This window comes from Pleurodeles waltl, chromosome 5 (assembly GCF_031143425.1).
Source record: "Pleurodeles waltl isolate 20211129_DDA chromosome 5, aPleWal1.hap1.20221129, whole genome shotgun sequence".
NCBI classification, from domain to species: domain Eukaryota; kingdom Metazoa; phylum Chordata; class Amphibia; order Caudata; family Salamandridae; genus Pleurodeles; species Pleurodeles waltl.
Window position 1 is genome coordinate 1,670,577,223 of NC_090444.1, and position 24,525 is coordinate 1,670,601,747.

At 46.4% G+C, this 24,525-nt stretch overlaps 1 protein-coding gene across 2 annotated transcripts in view; it reads right to left on the reverse strand.

Annotated features, from left to right (window-relative positions):
- The window catches only part of LDAH (lipid droplet associated hydrolase), a 711,314-nt gene that overhangs the window by 646,441 nt on the left and 40,348 nt on the right, over window positions 1–24,525 (reverse strand). For both annotated transcript variants that reach the window (XM_069236004.1, XM_069236005.1), the window contains exon 2: window positions 4,210–4,373. In XM_069236004.1, the coding sequence (XP_069092105.1) occupies window positions 4,210–4,366 (157 nt within the window). In that variant the 5' untranslated portion in view covers window positions 4,367–4,373. The remainder of the gene's footprint in view (window positions 1–4,209; window positions 4,374–24,525) is intronic.

Below are 24,525 nucleotides of genomic sequence, written 5' to 3' on the forward strand. Positions count from 1 at the left end.
AGGGCATTTCTTTCTCTCCACCCCACAGGTCGCTAATTCCAGGAACAGCTGAAAGTGGTAACTAGAGTTATAATAATGGAAAATTTGAAAGCCTTAAAAAAACAATTATAACCATTTAACTTTGTGTTGCAAGTCCCTTTCCCCACTGTTCATTTCCCCAACCCCTTTCTCTCATAAGGACACTTTGATCCCCTGAGAGCTATCCATGAACAGAGTCAGTGGTGCCTGGAGTTGGGCCCTTTTGTTGCCGGACCAATCCTGTCCAGTCCCCAGCATATATGCCCATGCCCAGTCCATAGTGTATGTGCTTTCACCAGATGGTGAAATTGGCTAAACATCAATTTGCATATCTAACTGTCCAATTAGGCCATTACATGGTGCAAGCAAATACACCAATGGCATTTAAAGTTAAATGTCACCTGTGGACTGCAACATCTATTGTGCCATCCACTAGACTGACAAGGAAAAACATAGCTTCAGGCATATATGTGTTGCCTGATGTATCTAGCTTTTAAACTAGCAGACTAAACATGTAAAAATAACCTTTTGTAATAGGAGGGAATGCATCTTTCAAATATTAAATAGGTCATCCCTAACTCGGCCTTGTATCCCATAAAGTAGGGTGCCTAGTATTTAAAGGTAGAACACATAAGAATTTTATGTTGGAATGTTTCTTCGGTGGATAGCCCACAAAAGCTATTTTTACTGTAAAATGCTATATCTTATGTTCCTATCAGAAAATCTGAAGTTCAAACAATATGCTATTCTTCTAACTCTGTCAGTGTTTTTGGCTAATGAGGTGTGAAAACTGCTCCCTGAGCATAAAAAATGGCTAAAGCCTTTTGAGAGGAAGACATGGGTGTGATGCTCATGGCTCTCTTCAACTCAGAAGCAACAGTTGGGGAGCGCTCAGGAACTTTTTGTTTTTTTTTAGCTTGAAAAAGGACCAAGGGTGAGCATTCTTAGTTAAGTGAAATGGTGACCTGGGAAAGAGACAGCCTTTGCCCTGAGGGCCAACTGTAGCCATCTTTGTTCCAGCCCACTGGGAGGGACAGCTGCCCCAAGAATCAGTTTGATGTGGTTGAGGAGGGGGGACTGCTCATTTGCCTAGACATACCTTTGGCTTGGGCACCCGTCACCTCCAAGGGCAGAAGGGTTCTGCCATGCTGAATGTTACTCAGAATAGAGCATTGCAGGATAGTTTGCAGTAAGGCAAACTGAATGTGCTTCAAAAGAGGGAGGAGGTGCCCCTGGGAGCTTTGTGCTCATTGGTTAGGGAGTGTCCAGGAGGCACCCCTGCTACCCCCTCCCCACAAACTGGCTATTGAATCCTACAAAAGTATATGTACTTTATATACTTAATATGACCACCAGCTGATCAGAACAATTTCTTGACTTGTTGAAGAACAGAAGAGGACTGGGTGTGCTGTCTTTTACCTGTGTAGCAACCTGAGAGGCTGGTCCTGCCCCCACTTGTACCCAAGACTGAAGTGTAATGCAAATGTCAGTTGATCTACCAGGACACAACAAGAGGCCCTTTTCCTGGAGTGACTAGCTGACAATAGCAACAGGACCTGGACAGGCCCCTGGGGTCAGGACTCAATCTGCTGGAGCGGGTCCTTACCCCTTAGTACTATACCTGAGGTCGTGGCAGCCTTAGAAGTGACCAAGAGAAACTGCTCCAGAAAGTCTGAAAGTTGGGATGTGGAATATTTGCAATTACAAGACCTCTGGAGCATCAGCTGGACCTCGCAGCAAAGGTATCCTATTCATCAGATACAGATTCCAGGATTGCAGTGCTGGAGGATTTTGAACTCCAAAAATATAGACTAAGTTCAAAGGTAGAAATTTGGACTGGGCAGAGTTGTGAAAAGTATCCAGCTGACGAGAGGACCAATGAGTGCTCATCCAACAGGTATTCGACTATGAGGAAAAGTACCCAAAATCCAGCCAGCAACCGTGCCCCACTGGAGTATTTCCAGTTACATTTCCATTTCAGAGTCTAAGTCAGAAGGTAAAATCTGTGACTGAGACAATCCACTTCATGTATCCGACCTTTTCTCCATTGGGGCCAGTCTTAAATTTGTGCCTTGGTTCCAGTCAACCACAAACAGTGACTTCTGATTTATGTTTTACTTTCTTTTGATGTTTTATACCCTAAAATAAAAAATAAAAAACTGAACTCTGTTTCCCCTCATTATATTTTAGTCTTTTGGTGTCATTTTTATTATTAAATGTTTCAGTATTCTTAGAAATTGGTTGTGGGATATTTATTGTGTTTAGACTGTTTTAAATAGTTTTGGTACAGCTAAAACTTTTACACACTTCTTCAGTTAAGTCTGTCTTTTCTGTGCCATAGAGATAAGGGGTTTAGACCAGGTTTATTTATTGAACCTGACAAGATTTTAACATTATTACATAGGAAGGACTCATATCCTCCCGAACTAATAACCAATTTTCTCACACGACTCTTGATGAGAACAAAGCCATAAAAATCCAATTGTAGATGTATAGACTGGTTATGCTTCCAGCTAAAAGGGCAATCACTCTTTGATGGAAGTCTATCTATGCTTGGGACACTGTAAAGTGGAAGTCTGAACTTTGTAAATGGGCACAGGTAACAGAGAAAACATGCAGGCAACTCAGAAACAGTGCTGGGAAAGGACTTATGGGTCAAACTGGGAGTCCTTGTTATTAGCACTTACTACAAAATTGGATGACAGATTACCATTGAAAATTAGAATTGTATATGTCTATTGTTATGCCAGCCCTTAGTCACAAAATAGAAAATCTAAAAAAGTCAATGGGCATTGTAACAGGATGTTGATGTTGTTGATGTGAACATTCTGTGATGCCTGCAAAATGATGGTATGAACCTCTCTAAGATTTATTTTTCTTATTTCTTCTTATTTTCATATGATTCATTAAGTCATTAGTGCACATGAACGCGAGCTGTAGAAAGTACAGTCCATGTTGTATGACTATTGTTCTATTACAACAACTACTAAAATATTTAAAAAACTGAAGCATCAGTGTCAAGAGGCACATGAATAGATGCAAATAGACTACTACGCCTACTGCTAATATAAGAAATTTGACATGCTAATCTGATTGTCAAAACTACAAACCATCGAATGGAAAAATGCAGTTCAATAAACTGTTTTGCAAAACGTAAACATTTTATGCTATGTCGCAAAATGTCCCCAAAATGGACCAAAATACAGTAAAAATAAAAGAAAGTGATCCCACCCGCAGTTTCAAAGAATTCAACATTAGATATTACAATATAAATTTTTATATTTCATATTGAAAGTAGGATATAAAGCATAATTCTTATACAATAAATAAAGACATCAAGGGTCCAATACAACACCTTAGTAGTTTCTATCTATTCACTGTATACTGTAGGTGCTACAGAAAAACATCCACTAACTTACCAACTGGAGTCAAGAGTTTGTTTCCATTTTTTACTCAAGAAAAGATGTGCAACACATTATTTTATGATGTTTCTAAACATAGCATTTTGTCTCAACAACAAAAAACAGTAACATTTGATTTCTCCTTGCATCTATTGATGCTTCCTGTGCGATTGTGCATGTTACAACCTGCAAATTTACAGGTGTGGTTTCACAGCACTGTTGCTGCAAGTCCTATTCTTATTAATTCTTTAAACTAGACATAGATTTGGGCCTTGGCTCCATCCACAGGAATATCCCCTTCTGCCTCGTGCTATTGGCTATATCATGGTTATATAGGGAGTGCTTGCATTACAATGCATGAGGGGTATTTGACACCTCAAAATTACACTGAATCATCATACTTTAAATTCTTTATGTCACACATACATTAAACACAGAAAGCATTTTTGTTTCACTTTTACACTGTAGCAGGCTTTTTTTAATGTTTCCGTCAACATTCGCATTTTTCCTGATGGAGCGGTCCATATACCTGATAAACAAGCATTGGAAAAACCAAGAAGATCGCTGAATCATGCATGCAGAAATACTGTTTGGATGCTTTTGGACATTAAAGTCAAACCTATTAGCGTTTCCATTGCTGGCTTTCTCTATTTCTAGAGCACTTAGCTTTATCCATGTATTCTTTATTTATGTTCTGTGGTGAACGGAGCCACATAAAACATTTGGTATATTCCTAGATTCCATTTCTAAAAAATTATATTTTTGATGAGCTTAATCATTTTTGACTCACCAGGAATTATAAGAAATAACAGTCGAGGTTGCGCGTCATGTTCATTGTTGATGAGGTCTCTCCATAGGCCATACTTTAGCACTTGAGTGGCAGCTCCGCCACAGTATATAAACTCTTCAAAAGGGTGAATAAAGCTTTCTGACTCGTGTGCATGCATTTTCAATCTATGCAGAAAAAGTGAGAAAAACAGAATAAGTAAACTACATCATAGTGCTCTACGACCATACAGCAGAACCGCCAGCACACATATCTCAAGACAAAATGTTGTGAGCGTAGAAACTCAAGTATGAACCTATCAATAATACTAGAACCTTGGTTACATGTTTTAAACAAACATTTCTAATTAGGGGCTTCTTTGAAATGAAGGCAATTCATCTACAAATGTATTATCATGCAACTAGATATATTCCAGGTTAGGTTTTCTACCCGCACATGGTTCTAAAATTTGAAAACCCATCAAAAACTTAAAAGAAAAATTTCTACATGCACACAAGGCTTCCGTTCATGTCTTTTCCACTGTGTTTTTTAATTCTGGTCAGTATTCAATGGAGTATTTATTTTAATTGTCTGAAAATCCACACAGCTGCTTCAAGAGCCACTGTGATCTCACCTGTTGCCACTACACTGTGAGGGTTCTAAATATTATCAGAATACCTGTGACCACGCATACCAAACAGTCTCAAACTAGTCTTCCTCTAGAGGACTTTGACCACAAAAATTGGATTTTTGAAATTCAAGATGTCAGATCCACTACAAACTAACCTCAAAAATAGGCATGGCTCTTTAAGGTAAATAAATACTACATAACACTTGTGCCCATTCAATTTTGTAGGGCTGGGCGAAGGAGGCAGATTTATGGGGCAGGTATTCTTGCTCTCACTTTGCAACAAGCAAACACCAAAAAAAGAACGTGCCCTCGTCAGATCAGCGCTAACCTGGAGCTGAGCCACCCTGCTGTATGAGAAATTCCTCTATTACAGGTGGATCATTTATCCCAGCATTCCACCGATGGGACCTAAAAAGCATATGTTTTAAAAAGAACGGGATGGCCTCACACACCTTTGGGTGTTATTATCGGCCATCCTGCGCTCGCCAAAGCATCCTTTAATGGCGTCAGGACGTCGCCAACGGACTGAGGGAAAGTATAGGGAGTGTCAGGGGGATCTATTTAAAAATCCCTGTCACATACCAAAACAACACCCTAGTTTTAGGCAGTGAAGAGATGGTTAAAATATATAACAAGACCCATGAGACTTAATTATGCTACTCTTGTTCTATTTATGTTCACATGTTTCGGCCCTTAGTTGGCTCACAAAGAAATCCGGAGCTTTCCTCAGGACCGAAAACCCTATGTCACCCTATGTATTTCCCCAATCAATATGGTCATAAACGCACTCTGTGTGCACACATACAATATCAGGTCACTAATCTCTGGTTACTTCAATCAGGAAGCTTTTCCTTCTTACTAGAGGGTCCTATGGAAGAAACGGAAAAAGACATTCATACATATTGACACTATTGAAAAACATAAATAAAAAACACTGAAGTCATAAAAAGAAAACAAACAATAACACAAATGTGTGGTTGCCAAGATAAGTTTGCATACATAATGAAATGTGTTGCAAGCCATGCTTAACCAGCCCCGTGTGAAAAGATCGTGCCACTTCAGTACAGCACACTGTATACATTTTATGCTTGTGAAGGCCCAACATCTGATTCATGCTTAAATCACAAAAATGAAAAGGTGAATGCTAAAATACGTCCATAGCATACATACAAATAATCTTCACCCTAACTATGGGATTCTAATACTTCATGGAGGAGCAGAGTGGCAGAGCATTTTAGTCACACACTAAAATCGAGCATAGGGAGAGAAAGTAGAAATTAAATCATGTGCCTCGGGGACAGCTTGTAATCTCCAGCCGATACTCCAATGATACGTATATCAAGACTTACTTTGTCAAAGGTCAGCACCCGCCGGATCACATATCTCAATGCTCCTCTCTCCTCCTTACGCTGCCACATCTAGTGGCAGCCCTGGATTTTGAAGACGCAGCACCTGTACTGTTGTTTACATGTCGCGTCTGCAGTGCGCCTGATGGGAAATGTAGTTTTAAAAGCTGCAGTCGTAACTCAGTGTTCGACCGTCACCTACCTGAAGACATCAGAAAAGGCATGTGTATGTGGGTTGGGGTGTATCTGAGGAGTTTCCAGGATCAAAGACTGTGTTGCTAAAAAAAAAAAAAAAAAAAAAAAAAACAGAATCCCGTTTTTTTATTATTTCCTCAGGGTTTCAAAGCTGATAAACCTGTGACTGGCAGGCACACTATGGACCAGTTATACTTAAATACCACAACCCTTTTCCAGCCTACTAATAGTTGGTGTACTGCTGCGTGGTACCTAAAGTAGGTAGTTGCCATCTAGACACTATGTATCACTTAATAGGGAAGCAACTTGCCCAGTGCTTCTGTGGCATATCAAACTGTCTTATTGACTGGGCCTAGAATACTAAAAGAGCTAGTAGTCCCTTAATAGGGATGCAAAACGCCTGATGCTATTGCAAATGTATAAGCCGCAAAAACATAGTAGCATTGTCCACACACCCTACAAGCTTAAGGGAAACAATGCATAAAAGCCTATTTGTACATACTATTTACTCCCATGCAAAGCATAGTGTGTCCCAGTGGCACGACCAATTTATCAATCCTGGAAGTACTACTACCAATAAGAGATTCTGTGTGTAGAACTGTGTCTTATTTGCTAGACTATGAGTACTGAAAGGGCCAGTAGTTGTGGTGTGTCCCTCAACAATATGTCCGGCAAAAGATATTTAATAAGGTGGAACCCATGCATATGCAGGTATAAGTGGTACATCAAACCAGGGTAGTACATATGATTATGGTCCCGTCCCAGCAGTGCGGCTTAAAATGATCCCTAGCCCACCTAAGACTTCATTTGTAGCCAGAAGATTTCATTATCAAAACAGTAGATTCAACGTTGTTCTTTCTTGGCGACTAAGATGGCCGCATGGCACTGAAGCTGCAGTGAGTCGGGCTCTACGCACAGCTGAGATGGGTCCCATCTGTCATCCACTACTATCTGGAATGACCCACAGCAATCCTTCATCAGAGTGGGCTGCTTGTGTGCCGTTTTGGGCCCTTGGAGGCCTCCCTCAAAGACCCTCCACATAACAGCTGCTGGGTGGCCTAGCTGCCTTTCTAAGAGGCCCCCACGGTGGCAGAGTCCACAGACGTACCTGGGACCAGAGGCTGGTGGGGTCTGCCTGTGCTGCTGGGGCTATCCCCACTTTCACCATGGAGGTGGTGATCTCGCCTTCTGTGAGCGCATGCCGGCTGCTTCTGGCTGCTGCTGTGCCATACTCCTGTTCACCGCTCCTGGTGGCCCTGCCACACCATGGAGGCCCCACAGTGACAGGGGCGGTAGGTGAGCCTGAGGCAAGTGGCTATCAGGCCCTGCTTGGCTGCCCGGGGCACACAGCCACTACACTACCATCCGTGTGGCATAGGAGGGTGCTTCGAGAGGTGCCAACACAGATGTCTCGGCCACACAGCCTACTTTACCACGCCAAACCACCTATGTCGCTGCAGTTTGCGGCACTGCTTTTGGAACCTGGCAGTAATGGGGGAACTCGCTTGCTCGAACAGCTACTGGTTGAGCTGCCCTGCTGCATTTACACTGGCACGGACTGCTACTTCCTGCCTTATCAGCTCATTCTGCACTGGACCCAGTGTGGTTTACTGCTCGCTGGTGCGCTTTGCTCTGCTGAATGGACTCAAATTCACCCACCCTGCGGTCTTTGGGCCTTATCACCACAGCAATGGTACGTGGGGGCTCCAAACAATGTAAATTACCATTTGAGAAGCCTAAAGTCGGAGTCGGCGTCTACAATGTAAACGGGTGCAGCTGGGGGTTGTGCCTCACTGCAGCCAGTTGTCGCTGATACCATACTAGCAGAACTCAGGGCAGGTTTCCAATTGATGCTCGGGGGAGCACTTGGACAGGCAGGGTACTCGCCTGGATAATGCAGAGGAACGTATTTCTAACCTGGAGGATTGATCTGCCACTGTGTCCAAGAGACTGAAAAAGTTGGAATCACGCCCCATATCTCTCCAGCTTGGGGTAACTAAGGTTCTTGAAAAAAAGTGAACAAACTAAGGTTCCAGAAAAAAAGTGTACAAACTCCTTTCTACCCACCTTGAAGCTCACTTGATTCTGCACCCTACCCAGACAGGGTTCATACCAGGAAATAGTACGGAAATTGCTCTCCTTGCCGCAACGTAAGAATTAAAATCTGTTTTGGATGAAGGCAGCTTGGCAGCTTTGACCTTGTTAGATCTGAGTGCTCCCTTTGATACGGTATCCCAACCAAGCATCATTCAGAGAATGAAGGAGGCAGGAATAAAGGGAACTGCTCTCTATTGACAGACAAACTTTTTAAAGTCATGTAACTTTCAAGTACTCAGGGATCTTCGTTGAGTCCCACTCTCTTTAATCTTTATGTGTACCCCTTGGCAGAAATTGTGCTAATGTATGGGTCTGCTCTTGTCTCATACGGAGACAACACTCGGATTGTCGTCTCGTTAACCATAGATACTAAACAAATACCTCCCAGCAGCTAAACATCTGTCTCAAACATGTTGCTAGCTGGATATCAAACAAAACTGAGGTGTTGGTAGTAGGAAACAATCCTTACCTCTGGAATGAACTTAGCTGGCCTAATGAGCATGGGATGCTTCTAGTACCTGCCTCTTCGGTGAATAGTTTAGGTTTCTGGATTGACAAAAGGCTCACTATAGAAACCCAAGCAAAAAAATTGCCAGCAAGCTGCTTTGGACTTTTTCGCGCCTTAAAAAAGAAAATCCTGAGCTGGCCTCCTATGGTCTTGCGCAGAATAGTAGTCTGGGCCTCATTAACCCGCTCTGTGCCGCAGATGTAATGGTTACGTCCTGCGGCACAGTGCTGCTGTGCCGAAGACGTAACCATTACGTCCTCGGCACACAGCCCAGAGGGAGCGCTCTCGCTCCCTCTGTGTGCTTCCCCACACCCCCCAAAGTCAGGGATGGAAGGGGAAGCCCTTTCCCTTCCACCCCGACCCCCCACCCCCCATAATGACGTTAGCACGCGATCTCGCGATGACTTCATTATGGGGATCTCGCCGCACAGGAAGCCATTTGCTTCCTGTGCGGCGAGCGGAGAAGAGGTGAGTTCCTCTTCCCGGTGGGTGGGGGGTTTGGGCCAAAGAGGCACCGGGGGAAAGGAAAGGCTTTTCCTTTCCCCCGGTGTCTCTTTGAGCATTCCTGCTGCCCGATCGCATTGCGATCGGGCAGCAGGAATGCCCACTAGACACCAGGGATTTCTTTTTTTGGTAATTCTTTTGTGATTTTGACTTGCGGGGAGCGGCCCCTTGGGCAAGGGTCGCTCCCCTTGTGGGGGCAATTATTTACGGCCATTTCTGCCCCCCCTTGGGGGCAGATTGGCCTACTTTTTAGGCAGATCTGCCCCCAAGGGGGGCAGAAAACACTAGGTCACCAGGGATTTTTATATATTTGTGTATTTATGTGTGGGGGGTGCCCCCTTGGGCAAGGGGCGCCCCCCCCAAGGGGGCATAGAACTGTTGGCCTTTTCTGCCCCCCTTGGGGGCAGATCGGCCTATTTTTTTTAGGTCCATCTGCCCCCAAGCAGAAGCCACTTAGGCACCAGGGATTGTGTGTGTAGTGGATGGGGGGGCGGCCCCTTGGGCAAGGGTCGCTCCCCATTGGGGGGCATGTCTTTTAGGGCCATTGCAGATCAGACTATTATTTTTAGGCTGATCTGCCCCAAGGGGGGCAGAAACCACTAGAACGCCAGGGATTTTTTTTAATGTGTTTATTTTTGTGGGGGGGGGGCGTCCCCTTGGGCACGGGGCGCCCCCCCAAGGGGGGCATTGACCTGTTGGCCATTTCTGGCCCGTCTGGGGGCAGATGGGCCTATTTGTTTAGGCCCACCTGCCCCCAAGGGGGGCAGAAGCCACTTATGCACCAGGGATAGTGTGTGTGTGTGTGTGTGTGTGTGTGTGTGTGTGTGTGTGTGTGTGTGTTAGTGGATGGGGGGGCATGGGCAAGGGTCGCCCCCCACTTTGGGGGCACATGTACCCAGGCCATTTCTGCACCCCTTGGAGACAGATCAGCCTATTATTATCAAGGGGGGCAGAAGCCACTTAGGCACCAGGGATAGTGTTGTGTGTGTTTTTTTGTTTTTTTTGTTTGAGGGCTGTCCCCTTTGGCAAGGGTCGCTCTCCATGGGGACACACTACTAAAGGTATTTTCTGGCTTCCTTGGGGCAGACAGGCCTATTTTTTTAGTAGGCCCATCTGCCCCTATGGCAGAATCCACTTAGGCACCAATTTCTAAATGTTTGATGGTGGGGTGTTTGTCAACTGATGAAGTCTTTGCATTTGTGATAAAAAATGTTTTCCTCCTTTTTGTTGCGGTTTTGGCGGTGGTTGACCTGCAGTTTGCACAGTTGCATGTTTTAGGTAAGTAAAAACAATTTACTCCAAAGGAGTATTGTTACCATGCATGAATGACATGTTTGTAGGCGGTGTACTAAATGCAGGATTGTGTGTGAAATTGTCCTTAGGTTTGTGCAAAATGATATTTGTTTTGTCTTATTTCTAATTTGCCTTTCTTTATTTATTTTTAGTGGGATATCATTGGTGATTGCTGTGTAGTTGCTGGTGAATCAAGCTTTTTCAGGCAAGTGAGCGGTATAGTTTTTGAGTTTATAACTCTTACTAACAAAGCTACACTTTGTTACTTGTCTTACACAGTGCTGGTTGTTGGTAATGAATTTGTCCAGTTAATTTTAGCAGGAGAGATCATGGCTAGCCGCAGGATGACCGCTCAGCAGGTGGTTGGTATGCTTTTTGAGTCACAGTCTGATCACGACTATGAGACGGACTCTGCATCTGAGGCAGAGGAGGAAGTCAGAGATTCTGGCAGTGATGTTTCTGTTGGAGGGGAATCTTCTGATGACGAAGCCACACTCAGTGCAGATGAAGGGCCTGTTTTAGAGGAGGACACTGATGTGCCAATAGTGCAGCAACCTGGGGCTGAAAGGTTTCCCGTTATAAGACCTGATGTCTGGGTTGCCCCAAACATGGAGCAGCCAGAGTTGCCTGCCTTTACTGGTCTCCCGGGGTGTAACGCCAATACAGAGAACTTTTTGCCTATCAATTTCTTTGAGTTATTCATGGATGATATGTTTTTGGAAGAGATTGTTGAGCAGACTAATTTGTATGCGGAGCAGCATTTGAGGGACAACGCTGCTAGACTTAGGCCACACTCTAGAGCTGCCCAGTGGATTCCCACAAATTTGGAGGAGATAAAAAAGTTTTTGGGTTTGACTTTGATGGGGTTGATAAGGAAGCCGTCACTGGCTTCTTATTGGTCTACTAGTCCCTTGATGGCAACAGTTATATTTCCTGCGACCATGAGTTGTAATCGGGATTTGCTTCTTCTTAGGATGCTGCATTTTGTTGACAATGCATTAGCCTTGCCACGAGATCACCCAGATTCTGACCGTCTTTTTAAGATTAGGCCTGTCCTTGATCATTTTGTAGATCGGTTTTTGGAGGTCTTTGTTCCAGGCAAAGAGATAAGTGTGGACGAGTCTTTGGTCCTCTTCAAGGGTCGTTTGGTTTTTAGGCAGTACATTCCTAGCAAAAGGGCACGATATGGAATTAAATTGTATATGCTGTCTGAAAGTAGGACAGGATATGTGTATAGTTTCCGTGTGTACACTGGTAGGGATTCCAATATTGACCCACCTGGTTGTCCTCCCACTTTTGGAGTTACTGAGAAAATTGTGTGGGATCTTGGTAGACGACTGTTCAACAAAGGTCACCATTTGTATGTAGATAACTTCTACACTGGTGTGCAGTTGTTCAAGGAATTGTTTAGAGTGGACACAGTTGCTTGTGGCACAATCCGTTCTAACCGGAAAGGCTATCCAAGGGAGCTTGTCTGTAAAAAAACTTGAGAGGGGACAGTGCTGTGCCTTGCGGAACGAGGAGCTGCTAGCTTTGAAATTTTCAGACAAGAGGGATGTCTACATGCTAAGTACCATCCATGATGAGAGTACTTTCCCCGTGACTGTTTGGGGCCAGGTTGCTGAAGTGCGCAAACCTGTGTGCATTTTAGATTATAATAAGCACATGGGAGGTGTAGATAGAGTTGACCAGAGGTTGGAACCTTATACTGCTATTCGTAAGTCTTACGTTTGGTATAAGAAGTTAGCACTTCACCTCTTCCACTTCGCAAACTTCAATGCTTTTATTGTGTTTACGGATAGGTCTCCAGAGTCAAAGATGACATTTGTGAAATTTCAGGAGTCAGTGATAGAGAGCCTTATTGTGGTGGAACAGGCCAGAGTTCCTAGAGAAGCAGTGGTGGAGGATGTGGCTAGATTGAAAGATCGCCACTTTGCTGAGCACATTCCTCCCACACCCAAAAAAGACTTTCCAGCTAAGAAATGTAGAGTGTGTTTTCGAAGAGGTATCCGGAGGGAGTCTCGAATGTACTGCCCAGATTGTCCTTCAAAGCCTGGGCTGTGTGTCGGTGGTTGTTTTAAGAATTACCACACCCAGAAGAATTTCTGGGAACAACCATGAGTGTAAACTCATGTCTGTTTTGTATTTTCATGTGTTCAGTTTCATGGTTAGCATTTCTGTCATGTTCTTAGTTAGAGCTTTTGTGTTTGTAGTTTTGGAATTCTTTCTACTTAGTTAGGGGTTCCTCTGTTTAAAAAAAAAAAAAATGATGCCATTGTGTGTGGAGTGGGGCTTGGCTGAGAGTGTACATATTGACTTGCTGTTGGCTACTGCAACACACTGCCAGCCAAACACCAGTCCACACACTCCCATCAGCTGGTGTGATTGTTGTATCAGGCATGTGGGCGTATATAAGTGATGGGCCCTTGAGTGGCGCTGTCTGTCGATGTGAGTGTTGTAATGTGCTGGGCCCGTGGCTGGTGGTGTAAATGGTCTTGTGTGTGTCATGTATGAAAGTTGTGTGAATTGGCTGTAAAGCGGTTGGTGCCTTGTCGCGGCTTTACAGCTCACGAGCTGTGAGTCATTGGTTCAGTTTTTTGCCTTTCAGTTATTAACAGTGCATTTCATTTTTGTGAAAGCTCTTGTTAGTAAAATTTGATCCACTGAAACATCACTCCCCCTCGTGCCAAATCCAACCAGTATGTCTGGTAAAAATGACACAACCTGCTCCGCTGTAATCAGGCGTCGCAGCACACCTGTGACACGCTAGGTGCCTCAGGTGGGACCCCGATGATGAAGCATGCCACCAACTTGGTTGGTGGGTGAGGGGTCTTTTTCACATAACCTAAGTGCGTTTCTTTTCAAAATTTTAGTGTTTGGCACATCACGGACGTATGTGGACACATCAAAACAATATAGTACAAAACTACCTGTGTTTGGGGGGCACCTATGTTTTTGGTCCTGTGTGCGGCCTTCATCTAGGGAAACCTACCAAACCCAGACATTTTTTTAAACTAGACACCCCCAAGGAGTCCAGGGAGGTGTGGCTTGTGTGGATCCCCCAACATTTTCTTACCCAGACTCCTCTGTAAACCTCAAAATTTGCTTAAAAAAAGCATATTTTCCTGACTTTTCTTCATAGGATCACCACTCCAGCACAACATTCCTACTCCCCAGTGTTCCCCTCAGTCTCCCAAGTAAAATGACACCTCACTTATGTGGGCCCCAATAGCAGAGTCAGTCTAAAGATGTATAAAAGAATATGTCCTTATAAACTTGCTGTGCTATCCCCTCTATCTCTACAAGTTTTGGGCCTTATTCTGTTGCAGGCACCTGGCCCACCCACACAAGTGAGGTATCATTTTTAATCGGGAGACTTGGGGGGAACGCTGGGTGGAAGGAAATTTGTGGCTCCTCTTAGATTCCAGAACTTTCTGTCACCGAAATGTGGGGAAAATGCGTTTTTTTAGCCAAAATTTGAGGTTTGCAAAGGATTCTGGGTAACAGAACCTGGTCAGAGCCCCTCAAGTCACCCCATCTTGGATTCCCGTAGGTCTCTAGTTTTAAAAAATGCACAGGTTTGGTAGGTTTCCCTAGGTGGCGGCTGAGCTAGAGGCCAAAATCTACAGGTATTCACTTTGCAAAAAACACATCTGTTTTCTTTCAAAAATTTGGATGTGTCCACGTTGAGCTTTGGGGCGTTTCCTGTCGCAGGCGCTAGGCCTACCCACACAAGTGAGGTATCATTTTTATTGGGAGACTTGGGGGAACGCTGGGTGGAAGGAAATTTGTGGCTCGTCTCAGATTCCAGAACTTTCTGCCACAGAAATGTGAGGAACATGTGTTTTTTTAGCCAAATTTTGAGGTTTGCAAAGGATTCTGGGTAACAGAACCTGGTCCGAGCCACACAAGTCACCCCATCTTGGATTCCCCTAGGTCTCTAGTTTTCAGAAATGTACAGGTTTGGTAGGTTTCCCTGGGTGCCGGCTGAGCTACAGGCCAAAATCTACAGGTAGGCACTTTGCAAAAAACAGCTCTGTTTTCTTTCAAAAAATGGGATGTGTCCACGTTGCGCTTTGGGGCGTTTCCTGTCGCGGGCGCTAGGCCTACCCACACAAGTGAGGTATCATTTTTATTGGGAGACTTGGGGGAACTCTGGGTGGAAGGAAATTTGTGGCTCCTCTCAGATTCCAGAACTTTCTGCCACAGAAATGTAAGGAACATGTGTTTTTTTTAGCCAAATTTTGAGGTTTGCAAAGGATTCTGGGTAACAGAACCTGGTCCGAGCTACACAAGTCACCCCATCTTGGATTCCCCTAGGTCTCTAGTTTTCAGAAATGCACAGGTTTGGTAGGTTTCCCTAGGTGCCTGCTGAGCTAGAGGCCAAAATCTACAGGTAGGCACTTTGCAAAAAACAGCTCTGTTTTCTTTCAAAAATTTGGATGTGTCCACGTTGCGCTTTGGGGCGTTTCCTGTAGCGGGCGATAGGCCTACCCACACAAGTGAGGTATCATTTGTATCGGGAGACTTGGGGGAACGCTGGGTGGAAGGAAATTTGTGGCTCCTCTCAGATTCCAGAACTTTCTGCCACAGAAATGTGAGGAACATGTGTTTTTTTAGCCAAATTTTGAGGTTTGCAAAGGATTCTGGGTAACAGAACCTGGTCCGAGCCACACAAGTCACCCCATCTTGGATTCCCCTAGGTCTCTAGTTTTCAGAAATGCACAGGTTTGGTAGGTTTCCCTAGGTGGCGGCTGAGCTAGAGGCCAAAATCTACAGGTAGGCACTTTGCAAAAAACACCTCTGTTTTCTTTAAAAAAAGTGGATGTGTCCACGTTGCGCTTTCGGGCGTTTCCTGTCGCGGGCGCTAGGCCTACCCACACAAGTGAGGTATCATTTTCATCGGGAGACGTGGGGGAACGCTGGGTGGAAGGAAATTTTTGGCTCCTCTCAGATTCTAGAACTTTCTGCCACAGAAATGTGAGGAACATGTGTTTTTTTAGCCAAATTTTGAGGTTTGCAAAGGATTCTGGGTAACAGAACCTGGTCCGAGCCACACAAGTCACCCCATCTTGGATTCCCCTAGGTCTCTAGTTTTCAGAAATGCACAGGTTTGGTAGGTTTCCCTAGGTGCCGGCTGAGCTAGAGGCCAAAATCTACAGGTAGGCACTTTGCAAAAAACAGCTCTGTTTTCTTTAAAAAATTTGGATGTGTCCACGTTGCGCTTTGGGGCGTTTCCTGTTGCGGGCGATAGGCCTACCCACACAAGTGAGGTATCATTTTTATCGGGAGACTTGGGGGAACGCTGGGTGGAAGGAAATTTGTGGCTCCTCTAAGATTCCAGAACTTTCTGCCACAGAAATGTGAGGAACATGTGTTTTTTTAGCCAAATTTTGAGGTTTGCAAAGGATTCTGCGTAACAGAACCTGGTCGAGCCACACAAGTCACCCCATCTTGGATTCCCCTAGGTCTCTAGTTTTCAGAAATGCACAGGTTTGGTAGGTTTCCCTAGGTGCCGGCTGAGCTAGAGGCCAAAATCTACAGGTAGGCACTTTGCAAAAAACAGCTCTGTTTTCTTTAAAAAATTTGGATGTGTCCACGTTGCGCTTTGGGGCGTTTCCTGTCGCGGGCGCTAGGCCTACCCACACAAGTGAGGTATCATTTGTATCGGGAGACTTGGGGGAACTCTGGGTGGAAAGAAATTTGTGGCTCCTCTCAGATTCCAGAACTTTCTACCACAGAAATGTGAGGAACATGTGGGTTTTTTTTTAGCCAAATTTTGAGGTTTGCAAAGGATTCTGGGTAACAGAACCTGGTCCGAGCCACACAAGTCACCCCATCTTGGATTCCCCTAGGTCTCTAGTTTTCAGAAATTCACAGGTGTGGTAGGTTTCCCTAGGTGCCGGCTGAGCTAGAGGCCAAAATCTACAGGTAGGCACTTTGCAAAAAACACCTCTGTTTTCTTTCCAAAAATTGGATGTGTCCACGTTACGCTTTGGGGCGTTTCCTGTCGCGGGCGCTAGGCCTACCCACACAAGTGAGGTATCATTTTTATCGGGAGACTTGGGGGAACGCTGGGTGGAAGGAAATTTGTGGCTCCTCTCAGATTCCAGAACTTTCTGCCACAGAAATGTGAGGAACATGTGTTTTTTTAAGCCAAATTTTGAGGTTTGCAAAGGATTCTGGGTAACAGAGCCTGGTCCGAGCCACACAAGTCACCCCATCTTGGATTCCCCTAGGTCTCTAGTTTTCAGAAATGCACAGGTTTGGTAGGTTTCCCTAGGTGCCGGCTGAGCTAGAGGCCAAAATCTACAGGTAGGCACTTTGCAAAAAACAGCTCTGTTTTCTTTCAAAAAATGGGATGTGTCCACGTTGCGTTTTGGGGCGTCTCCTGTTGCGGCCGCTAGGCCTACCCACACAAGTGAGGTATCATTTTTATCGGGAGACTTGGGGGGAACGCTGGGTGGAAGGAAATTTGTGGCTCCTCTCAGATTCCAGAACTTTCTGCCACAGAAATGTGAGGAACATGTTTTTTTTAGCCAAATTTTGAGGTTTGCAAAGGATTCTGGGTAACAGAACCTGGTCCGAGCCACACAAGTCACCCCATCTTGGACTCCCCTAGGTCTCTAGTTTTCAGAATTGCACAGGTTTGGTAGGTTTCCCTAGGTGCCGGCTGAGCTAGAGGCCAAAATCTACAGGTAGGCACTTAGCAAAAAACACCTCTGTTTTCTTTAAAAAAATTGGATGTGTCCACGTTGCGCTTTGGGGCGTTTCCTGTCGCGGGCGCTAGGCCTACCCACACAAGTGAGGTATCATTTTTATCGGGAGACTTGGGGGAACGCTGGGTGGAAGGAAATTTGTGGCTCCTCTCAGATTCCAGAACTTTCTGCCACAGAAATGTGAGGAACATGTGTTTTTTTTAGCCAAATTTTGAGGTTTGCAAAGGATTCTGGGTAACAGAGCCTGGTCCGAGCCACACAAGTCACCCCATCTTGGATTCCCCTAGGTCTCTAGTTTTCAGAAATGCACAGGTTTGGTAGGTTTCCCTAGGTGCCGGCTGAGCTAGAGGCCAAAATCTACAGGTAGGCACTTTGCAAAAAACAGCTCTGTTTTCTTTAAAAAAATGGGATGTGTCCACGTTGCGTTTTGGGGCGTCTTCTGTTGCGGCCGCTAGGCCTACCCACACAAGTGAGGTATCATTTTTATCGGGAGACTTGGGGGGAACGCTGGGTGGAAGGAAATTTGTGGCTCCTCTCAGATTCCAGAACTTTCTGCCACAGAAATGTGAGGAACATGTTTTTTTTAGCCAAATTTTGAGGTTTGCAAAGGATTCTGGGTAACAGAACCTGGTCCGAGCCACACAAGTCACCCCATCTTGGACTCCCCTAGGTCTCTAGTTTTCAGAAATGCACAGGTTTGGTAGGTTTCCCTAGGTGCCGGCTGAGCTAGAGGCCAAAATCTACAGGTAGGCACTTTGCAAAAAACACCTCTGTTTTCTTTCAAAAAATTGGATGTGTCCACGTTGCGCTTTGGGGCGTTTCCTGTCGCGGGCGCTAGGCCTACCCACACAAGTGAGGTATCATTTTTATCGGGAGACTTGGGGGAACGCTGGGTGGAAGGAAATTTGTGGCTCCTCTCAGATTCCAGAACTTTCTGCCACAGAAATGTGAGGAACATGTGTTTTTTTAAGCCAAATTTTGAGGTCTGCAAAGGATTCTGGGTAACAGAGCCTGGTCCGAGCCACACAAGTCACCCCATCTTGGATTCCCCTAGGTCTCTAGTTTTCAGAAATGCACAGGTTTGGTAGGTTTCCCTAGGTGCCGGCTGAGCTAGAGGCCAAAATCTACAGGTAGGCACTTTGCAAAAAACAGCTCTGTTTTCTTTAAAAAAATGGGATGTGTCCACGTTGCGTTTTGGGGTGTATCCTGTCGCGGCCGCTAGGCCTACCCACACAAGTGAGGTATCATTTTTATCGGGAGACTTGGGGGGAACGCTGGGTGGAAGGAAATTTGTGGCTCCTCTCAGATTCCAGAACTTTCTGCCACAGAAATGTGAGGAACATGTTTTTTTTAGCCAAATTTTGAGGTTTGCAAAGGATTCTGGGTAACAGAACCTGGTCCGAGCCACACAAGTCACCCCATCTTGGATTCCCCTAGGTCTCTAGTTTTCAGAAATGCACAGGTTTGGTAGGTTTTCCTAGGTGCCGGCTGAGCTACAGGCCAAAATCTACAGGTAGGTACTTTGCAAAAAACAGCTCTGTTTTCTTTAAAAAAATGGGATGTGTCCACGTTGCGTTTTGGGGTGCCTGCTGTCGTGGCCGCTAGGCCTACCCACACAAGTGAGGTATAATTTTTATCGGGAGACTTGGGGGAACGCTGGGTGGAAGGAAATTTGTGGCTCCTCTCAGATTCCAGAACTTTCTGCCACAGAAATGTGAGGAATATGTGTTTTTTTTTTAGCCAAATTTTGAGGTTTGCAAAGGATTCTGGGTAACAGAACCTGGTCCGAGCCACACAAGTCACCCCATCTTTGATTCCCCTAGGTCTCTAGTTTTCAGAAATGCACAGGTTTGGTAGGTTTCCCTAGGTGCCGGCTGAGCTAGAGGCCAAAATCTACAGGTAGGCACTTTGCTAAAAACATCTCTGTTTTCTGTGATGTGTCCACGTTGTGTTTTGGGGCATATCCTGTCGCGGGCGCTAGGCCTACCCACACAAGTGAGGTACCATTTTTATCGGGAGACTTGGGGGAGCGCTGGGTGGAAGGAAATTTGTGGCTCCTCTCAGATTCCAGAACTTTCTGTCACCGAAATGTGAGGAAAATGTGTTTTTTTTTGCCAAAATTTGATGTTTGCAAAGGATTCTGGGTAACAGAACCTGGTCAGAGCCCCACAAGTCACCCCATCTTGGATTCCCCTAGGTCTCTAGTTTTCAGAAATGCACAGGTTTGGTAGGTTTCCCTAGGTGCCGGCTGAGCTAGAGGCCAAAATCTACAGGTAGGCACTTTGCTAAAAACAGCTCTGTTTTCTGTGATGTGTCCACGTTGTGTTTTAGGGCATATCCTGTCGCGGGCGCTAGGCCTACCCACACAAGTGAGGTATCATTTTTATCGGGAGACTTGGGGAAACATAGAATAGCAAAACAAGTGTTATTGCCCCTTGTCTTTCTCTACATTTTTCCCTTCCAAATGTAAGACAGTGTGTAAAAAAGACGTCTATTTCAGAAATGCCCTGTAATTCACATGCTAGTATGGGCACCCCGGAATTCAGAGATGTGCAAATAACCACTGCTTCTCAACACCTTATCTTGTGCACATTTTGGAAATACAAAGGTTTTCTTGATAGCTATTTTTTACTCTTTATATTTCAGCAAATGAATTGCTGTATACCCGGCATAGAATGAAAACCCACTGCAGGGTGCAGGTCATTTATTGGCTCTGGGTACCTAGAGTTCTTGATGAACCTATATATCCCCGGAACCAGAAGAGTCCAGCAGACGTTACGGTATATTGCTTTCAAACATCTGACATTGCAGGAAAAAGTTACAGAGTAAAACGTAGAGAAAAATTTATGTTTTTTTCACCTCAATTTCAATATATTTCTTTTTCAGTTGTTATTTTCTGTAGGAAACCCTTGTAGGATCTACACAAATTACCCCTTGCTGAATTCAGAATTTTGTCTACTTTTCAGAAATGTTGCGGTTTCTGGGATCCAGCATTGGTTTCATGCCCATTTCTGTCACTGACTGGAAGGAGGCTGAAAGCACAAAAAAAATCGTAAAAATGGGGTATGTCCCAGTAAAATGCCAAAATTGTGTTGAAAAATTGGGTTTTCTGATTCAAGTCTGCCTGTTCCTGAAAGCTGGGAAGCTGGTGATTTTAGCACCGCAAACCCTTTGTTGATGCCCTTTTCAGGGAAAAAACCACAAGCCTTCTTCTGCAGCCCCTTTTCCAATTTTTTTTAAAAAAAACGAAATTTTCACTGTATTTTGGCTAATTTCTTGGCCTCCTTCTGGGGAACCCACAAAGTCTGGGTACCTCTAGAATCCCTAGGATGTTGGAAAAAAAGGACGCAAATTTGGCGTGGGTAGCTTATGTGAACAAAAAGTTATTAGGGCCTAAGCGCGAACTGCTCCAAATAGCCAAAAAAAGGCTCGGCACAGGAGGGGGAAAAGGCCTGTCAGCGAAGGGGTTAATTCGCGCCTGGACTATGGGAACTCACTTTACTTAAGCTGCGCTAAATAGGCTACCAACCGACTGCAGGTAATACAGAATGCTGCAGCGCATATGCTTTTTAGAATATCCAAACGTACCTCAGCTGCTCCTGCCCTAGCAGCTCTTCACTGGCTGCCAGTCCAGAAAATAATTTAATTTAAGTCCTTATGCGTGGTCCACAAAGCTGTGGAGTGAAAAGGACCCTTGCTAATTCAATGATTAATCACTCCTTATGTCCCTAAATGGACGTAACGTTCTGCGGGTCAAAGCCACCTCTGCGTTCCTAGAATAAGGAAACTAAGGAGGATACAAGGGCCCAAGGGTAGGTCGCTCCCCCTGCCGCTGCAGCTCCTCCAGCTCCTCCAGGTTCCTGAGTTCCTGAGACCCACCTCACAGTTAGTACCCCCACCTCCCAGCCCCTCGCCCTGCCCCGTGCTACTCACCCTCTCTCCTGCTTCTTTTCCTCCTCTCTGTCTCTTCCTCCTCTGCAATCTTCTTCTGTATTCTTCTCCTCCCCATCTTCTCTCTTCTTCTGTGTGCTCCTCAGCCTCTCCTGTCGCTTCTCTTCTTCCTCATCTTGCTCTGTGGTCTTCTACCTTCTGCTCTTCGTCTTCTGTATCTTCTTTGTTGATCTACTGTTCGTCTGCTCTTCTGCTTCTTCGTCCCCTGCATCTTCCTCTGTGTTCTTCTCTTCTGTTCTTCTGTGTTCTTCTCTTCTGTTCTTCTGTGTTCTTCCGGTCTTCTGTGTTCTTCTCTTCTGGTCTTCTGTGTTCTTCTCTTCTGTTCTTCTGTGTTCTTCTCTTCTGTTCTTCTGTGTTCTTCCGGTCTTCTGTGTTCTTCTCTTCTGTTCTTCTGTGTTCTTCGGTTCTTCTGTGTTCTTCGGTCTTCTGTGTTCTTCGGTCTTCTGTTCTTCTGTGTTCTTCCGGTCTTCTGTGTTCTTCTCTTCTGTTCTTCTGTGTTCTTCGGTTCTTCTGTGTTCTTCCGGTCTTCTGTGTTCTTCGCTTCTTCTGTTCTTCGGTCCTCTCCGACTCCTGTCTCTTCCCGCCCCTGTCTCTGCCCTCCTGCTCCTGCCTCACCCCCCTCTATCTCTCCACCTATCTCTCACTATCACCCACATCTACCCTTTCGCTACCTGCCTCCCTCACTCCTCTACCTATCTCTCCACCTAACTCCCTCACTCACCCCCTCCTCCTATCTACCTATTTTTCTATCTCTCCACCTATCTCTCCATCTATCTATTTCCCTATCTCTCCCCCCGTCCCGACACCCCCTCTGTTACCTATCTCCCTATCCTCTCACTCTACCTCTCACCCTCACCCAGCTCTACCACCCCCCCTCCCCTATCTTTTCAACCCTACTCCTAGCTATCTCCCTATTCTCCTAAAACTCTAACACTCACCCCCTCCACCCTTAAACCCCCCTCCCCCAGCTCTTCTCACTCTACCTGTCCCCCCCCTCGCGCTTTCCAGCCGCGACCTAATGCACGCCCCCGCCCCACAGCTCCCATTCGCCCCCAGCTGACCCCTCCCCCCCCTCCTCCCTCTTATGGCGGCCGCTGCGCGACCGCGCCGGAGGTGCGCCAGAGGCAAGCCCGTCCGCGCCTGGCCCGCGCCCAGCGCCACGACCCCTGGTCCCCAGCCCTCCCCTACCCCACTGATCCGCTACGACCCCACCACCCTCCACGCCCTCAACCCCGGGCGCTCCAACACCTGCTTCCAAGCCCACCCCAAGCGCACCCATGGACCATTCGCCTGTAACTCCTGCAAACGCATCTTCCACCACGCAACTACCATGACCACCAGCCCACGCGCCATCAACCACCTCAAGTGCATCCTGGTCAACGCTCGCTCTGTCCACAAGCACGCCGTTGAACTCTGGGACCTCCTGGACTCCACAGCTCCGGACGTCGCCTTCATCACGGAAACCTGGATGAACGCCTCATCAGCTCCAGACATCGCCACTGCCATCCCCGAAGGCTACAAGATCTCCAGGAAAGACCGCACCAACCAAGTAGGAGGAGGTATCGCCATCGTCTTCAAAGACTCCATCAGCGTCACCACCTCCACCGAAGACACCCCTCTCGCCGCTGAACATCTGCATTTTAAAATTCGCACCGACCCCAGGACCACCCTCAGAGGATCCCTCGTCTACCGTCCCCCCGGACCGCGCGCCCCTTTCAGCGACGCCATCGCCGACTTCATCTCCCCGCACGCCCTCGCCTCGCCGGACTACATCCTCCTAGGCGACCTCAACTTCCATCTGGAACAGAACAACGACCCCAACACCACCGCCCTGCTCGACAACCTCGGCCTCAAGCAACTGGTGAACACCGCCACCCACATCGCCGGACACACGCTCGACCCTATCTACTCCGCCAGCAAACACATCTTCTTCAGCCACACCTCCGCTCTACACTGGACCGACCACAGCTGTGTCCACTTCACATTCCGACGCGAGACCCGCCACCTCCGCACTCAACCCATCCCTCGTCGACAGTGGAACAAGATCCCCGAAGAGCAACTCTTCTCCGCACTCGCCGCCAACCAACCCACCCTCACCACCGACCCCAACGACGCAGCCCTCAGCCTCACAAACTGGATCTCCAACTGTGCAGACAACCTTGCTCCCCTCAAACGCACGCATCGACAGACCAACACCAAAAAAACCTCTCTGGTTCTCTGACACCCTCAAAGAAAACTTGTCGCACCCTCGAGAAGGCTTGGCGCAAGGACCACACCGCTGACAACATGACCGCCCTCAAGAACGCTACCCGCGAACACCACCACCTGATCCGCGCTGCCAAAAGGAACTTTTTCACCGACAGACTGGACAAAAACAGCCACAACAGCAGAGAACTTTTCAGCATTGTCAAGGAGTTCTCCAACCCCAACGCCAACGCCGTCACGCCCTCACAGGATTTGTGCGAATCCCTCGCCACCTTCTTCCATCGCAAGATCAGCGACCTCCACGACAGCTTCGGACACCAGACCCAACCAAACATTACCGAACCCGCACCCCCGGCCTTCACCCTCAACAACTGGACCCACATCAACACTGAAGAAACCAAATCCATCATGAACTCTATCCACTCCGGCGCCCCTTCGGACCCCTGCCCTCACTTCATCTTTAATAAAGCCAACGACATCATCGCCCCGCACCTCCAGCCCGTCATCAACTCTTCTTTTTCTTCTGCTACCTTCCCCGAATGCTGGAAACACGCCGAAGTCAACGCCCTCCTAAAGAAACCTACGGCTGACCCGAGCGACCTGAAAGACTTCCGCCCCATCTCTCTCCTGCCTTTCCCAGCCAAGGTAATAGAGAAGACCGTCAACAAACAGCTGACCACCTTCCTGGAAAACAACAACCTGCTCGACCCTTCACAAACCGGATTCCGAACCAACCACAGCACGGAAACCGCCCTCATCTCAGTCACAGACGACATCAGAACCCTGATGGACAACGGTGAAACAGTCGCCCTCATCCTCCTCGACCTCTCGGCTGCCTTCGACACCGTCTGTCACCGCACCCTAATCACCCGCCTCCGCTCCACCGGGATC